General features: G+C 41.7%; 1 protein-coding gene across 1 annotated transcript; it reads left to right on the top strand.

Moving 5' to 3' along the window:
• The first annotated feature begins 4,400 nt into the window (after positions 1-4,400).
• On the top strand, positions 4,401-4,846 carry LOC114513801 (cytochrome c oxidase subunit NDUFA4-like). Its single transcript, XM_036017372.1, has one exon. The coding sequence runs from the start codon at positions 4,432-4,434 to the stop codon at positions 4,678-4,680; it is 249 nt and encodes an 82-aa protein (XP_035873265.1). The 5' UTR covers positions 4,401-4,431; the 3' UTR covers positions 4,681-4,846.
• The last annotated feature ends 385 nt before the right edge of the window (positions 4,847-5,231 follow it).

A 5,231-nucleotide genomic window follows, 5' to 3' on the forward strand; every position in this document is an offset into this window, starting at 1 on the left:
TTAACTATATTTTATTGATCATGCAGTTTCAGTTGTCCCAATTTTCCCCACTTCCCGTCCTCCAGCAGCACCCCCCACTCCCTCAAGCCATCCCCATACCATTGTTTATGTCCATGGGTCATGTGTAGAAGTTGTTTGGCTACTCCATTTCCCATACTGTACTTTACACCCCCAAGGCTATTCTGTAACTACCTATTTATACTTAACCCCCTAACCTCTTTACCCATTCCTTCCTATTGGACAACCATCAAAACCCTCTCTGTATCCATGATTCTGTCTCTGTTCTTCTTGTTGGCTTAGTTTGATTTTAGATTCAGTTGTTGATAGATATGTATTGCCTTTTTATTGTTCATAGTTTTGACCTTCTTTTTCTTAATTTCTTTTAACAATTCATATAATAATTGTTTGGTGATGATGAACTCCTTTAAATTTTTTTTTTGGTCCAGGAAGCTCTTTATCTGATGTTCCATTCTAAATGATAGTTTTGCAGGATAGAGCAATCTTGCTGTAAGTCCCTGCTTTTCAAAACTGAACATATGTTGCCAATCCCTTCTAGCCTGCAATTTTTCTTTGAGAAATTAGCTGACATTCTTATGGGAACTCTCTTGTAGGTAACTAACTTCTTTTCTCTTGCTGCTTTGAAGATTCTCTCTTTATCTTTAACCGTTGACATTTTAATTATGGTGTGTCTTGGAGTAGGGCTCTTTGCATCCATCTTGTTTGGGACTCTCTGTGCTTCCTGCACTTGCATGTTTAGTTCCTTCACCAATTTAGGGACATTTTCTTTCAATATTTTTTCAAATAGATTTTCAATTTCCTGCTCTTTCTCTTCTCCTTCTGGAACCCCTATGATGTGAATGTTGGAATACTTGAATTTGTCCCAGAGGCTGCTTATGCTGTCCTCATTTTTTGGGATTCTTTTTTCTTCTTCTTGTTCTGATTGGTTGTCTTTTGCTTCCTTATGTTCTAAATCATTGAATTGATTTTCAGCTATTTGCATTCTACTGTTGTTTCCCTGTAAATTGTTCTTTATTTCAATTAGTGTATCCTTCATTTCTGACTGTATCTTTTTTATGCTGTTGAGATCCTATGTTCCTTGAGCATGCTTATGATCAATGTTTTGAACTCTGCATCTGAAAGATTGATCTCTATTTTGTTTAATTATTTTTCTGGAGTTTTGATCTGTTCTTTCATTTGGGCTATATTTCTTTGTCTCCTTATTTTGGAGCCTCCCTGTGTTTATTTCTGTATATTAGGTAGAGCTGCTAAAACTCCCTGTCTTGGTAGTGTGGCCTAATGTAGTAGGTGTCCTGTGGAGTCCAGTGACACAGCCTCCCCTATTGCCCAAGCTGGGTACTCTAGGAGCACCTTTTGTGTGGGCTGATTACACTCTCCTCTTGTAATTGACCCTTGGTTACTGTCGGCAGGTCAATGGGAGAGATTTACCCAGGCCAGTCAGCTGCAAGGACTGGGTGTGACTACTGACCACCCAACTCCTTGCTCCATGGAGGATCAGCTATGTAGGGGCAGGGTAGAGGTGCTCCAATGTGGTCTGTAGCTGTCCACTGGGTGTGCTGGCCCTGGTGTTTCCAAGGCGGTGCAGGCCAAGGTCAGCCCCCACCTGTGTTCTGCTTGAGGCTACCTTGCCTGAGCTATAAAGCCATCTGAGATGGCTGCTACTTGTTCTGGGCTTGGAAACTCCCAGGTGAAGCCAAGCTATGATTCTAGACTGGTTGCTGCTAGTGCTCGGTCTGGATCACTTAGCAAGAGGAGCCAGGACTGGTGGCTCATTGAGGACAGCTGTTGCTTGTTTGTGATGATTTAGGAAGTTGTGAAGCATGAGCCATTCATATGGGAAAGCCACAGTTAACAGTTTGGGTGGGCTTGTTAATTGGGTGGGACAGAGTCTCAGGGGATCTTCAGGGTGGGGCAATCAGTGTTAGCCAGGTTGATGGAGTCTTAGGTATGGCACCCACCTGCCCCCTCTGTGTCTCTGTGGAGCAAGGGCTCAGAAAAGGGATAGTGACCTCTGCCTGTCTTTCTGACTGAGAGAAAGCTATCCCCTAGCTCCTGTCTCGATCCCACACATTTCACTTTCTCTCTGTATGCCACTGGTACCTTCTAAGCTGCTACCCCAGTGCTGGGATCTCAGAGGGAGTGAGTTTGAGTAAGTCTGTATATGAGTTTTTTAATGGGAACTGCTTGGGACTCTAGAAGTTTCCTCTACCAACTCAATCCCTGCTGATTTTTGCAGCCGGAAGTTGTGGAGACGTATCTAACTGGCACTGTAACCCTGGGCTGGGGGGCCTGGTGTAGGGCTGGGACTCCTCGCTCCTGAGGTATCCCTCCCAAATTTTTGTCTACCACATGTGGATGTGGGACCAACCCATTTCATGTCTGCACCCCTCCTACTAGTCTGATTGATGTGGTTTCTTTAATTACAGAATTGTCAGACTTCTATTCAATACAATTTCTGACAGTTCTGACTGATAGTTTCCTATATTTTAGTTGTAATTTTGATGTGGTTGTGTGAGGAGGTGAGCTGTGTTTACATATGTCACCATCTTCTAAGCTTTCAGTTTAAACTTAAAATTCATGGATTATCTTTTACTGTGAGGTCCTATTTTTCTTTGCTATGAGTTCATTGTTTGGAGTTTCATGTCCTCATTCTTATATAAATCACCCTTGTTAGGCATCATTTACAACATCCAGTTTCAGTTTCTTTAAAGTGGTGCAAGATCTTAAAACCACTTGTAAATTGAGTGTTGTCTCTGTCTAAACTAGAATTTTAATATAATTTTCTTCCCATCTTTTATAGTTCCTTTACATGTATATGGGCAGAAATTTTTAAAGCAACTCACTTTTGAGTTTTTTGAGACATTTGACTAAATTTTTATAGAAACAACCTTTTCATTTTACCTTTATATTTCACCAGTATACATAATATTTAATATAATTACATAATTCCAATAACAAATACAATGGGCATGTGCATATCTGGGAAGGAAGACAAGTGATTCTTTGTAATTCAGCTGATGGGCACAGAGAAGTTCAGGGGATGCTGGACAACAGTCTATGCTTGGCCATCAGTTTTTGGGTTTTAAAGATGGACACAGATTGTTAGAGGTAACAACATTTTCCAGTTCGTGCCTATTATCCTGACTGAATTATTAAGAACACCCTTTTCACTCTTCAAGAGGTCCTGGATAGTAAAGTCTGTGATCATCCTAGTGTTGGTTAACTCAGTTAGTCTGGTTAACTGGATGTAAAAAAGTTTCTACTGGATTTGGTTCAAGTTTCATTGCATATAACTTGACAGTGCCTGTAATTCCTTGCCAACTGATTGTTAGGATTGGAGTCATCAAGAAGCTAGAGTTCTTGATTAAGATTGGGAATGGGGCCAGGGCCACTGAGTAGCCCAGGAGGCCACTGAGGGGCTGGGATTGAGGGCTTCCCAGGTAATTCTGCTGTAGTGGGGCTCCTGGCTTCTGCTGGGTATACTGGCTCATTCAGGCTGGCGTGTATTAGATACAGGTCATTTTCTGAAACACCAAAGTTGACTTTCATTGACTTGGAAATCACAAGTACATCATCTTCCTTTGCGTATGGGTGTGTGGGGGGAGGGTATTCTGTATTTTTAGCGATGGTAAAGGTGATTAACTGAAAAATTTTTAAATAGAAGTGTCTCTTTACTTTCTGGCAGTGTTTCTAGGGCTGGTTCTCCCCAGCTCCCACCCATTTTTTCCATCTCTGCAGTCTCTTTCCTGTACTCTTCCTTCCTCAGTCCCCCTTTCTCTTGGTTCTCTCCCAAGAGAGACTGCCTCTCCCTTGTCTGGTTTAGAATCCCTAATAGGATGCTGAACAGCAGTGTATCCTAGAGAATCAACCCTGCTCCACTTAGTCATGTGATTCCAGAGGACCATGGCCTACCTCCCCCATTCTTCATTTTCCCCTCCTTTCATAGGCACTCACTTTTTGTGCTGCATCCCTTCATGTGTTGGTTTCTGTACTGGAGGGCAACTCCAAAGCTAAGTCCCAGAATGGATTAAGCCTGGAGTTGGCTCTAGACCCTGGCATCTGTAGATCTGCTCCTGAGCTATATAATCTTCCTTGTGATCTGTAATCAAGTGCTGAGCCTTGTGTGGGGACAGGAGAGCCAATACAGAAACATTCAAGGGCCTGAAAACTGCTACTGTATTAATGCTTTTTAACACTTTGACTCGATTTCAAATTACCCAGTAACTGAGCATTTGCTGTATAACTAGGTACAGTACTTGTTACTTTTATAAATACTATGACATATAATACTTACAAAAACAATTTGGGCTAATACTGCACACAAATGCACACCATGCATGCACACACATTTTTTTTTTTTTAAAAAATCAGGTTAAGAACTTTTTCTTTGCTTCTGGGCCCTCTGCCACAACCATGCTCTGTCAGATCATCAGTCAGGCTAAGAAGCATCCAAGCTTGACCCCCCTCTTTATATTTGTTGGAGCTGGAGGTACTGGAGCAGTGCTGTATGTCATGCACCTGGCATTGTCCAACACAGATGTCTGTTGGGACAAAAAGAATAACCCAGGACCCTGGAACAAGCTGGGTCCCAATGAGCAATATGAGTTCTACTCAGTGAATGTAGCTAACAGCAAACTGAAGAAAGAAGGTCTTGAGTTCTAAATGAAATGTTTTAGTATAAAGCTGCTTAGAATGACAGTCTTCCAGAAGCCATCCACACAATTTTCCACTTAACCAGGAAATATTTCCCCTCCAAATGCACGCAATCATGTTGGTATATTCTGTTGGGGTTTACACTGATTAATAAATGTTTGAAACTTGAAAAAAATAAAAAAAAAACAGGTAAAGATATTAAAGCCCAGAAGTTATAAAGAAACTTGCTTATGATCACCAAGACAGCAAGTGAGTGGACTAGGATATGAAGCTGATGCCTTCGAGTTGGCATTTCCTCTGTCCAAGCAAACCTTAGTGTCCCTCCTCTGTAAAGGCTTGTTCAGAGAGTTAGCTATGCATATGTCATAGGAAAAGAGATTAATGTTATGGCATTCAGACTTTCAAAAACATCATAAAACCTGTTATTAAACACAGCCTTGTGAGGAAGCTCAAAATATAAAATGGCAAAGTGCAGAGCTGGTCTGAGCAGGTGGAGGGTGTCTGCAGTCATCTCCAGTTCTTCCCTGCCTCCCATCCCTACAGGCTCTCACAGCTGTCTG

This window comes from Phyllostomus discolor, chromosome 2, assembly GCF_004126475.2.
Source record: "Phyllostomus discolor isolate MPI-MPIP mPhyDis1 chromosome 2, mPhyDis1.pri.v3, whole genome shotgun sequence".
In the NCBI taxonomy this organism is placed as follows: Eukaryota; Metazoa; Chordata; class Mammalia; order Chiroptera; family Phyllostomidae; genus Phyllostomus; species Phyllostomus discolor.

Coding starts and splice junctions, on each gene's coding strand:
- LOC114513801 (XM_036017372.1), top strand. CDS start 4,432: ATGCTCTGTCAGATCATCAGTCAGGCTAAGAAGCATCCAAGCTTGACC.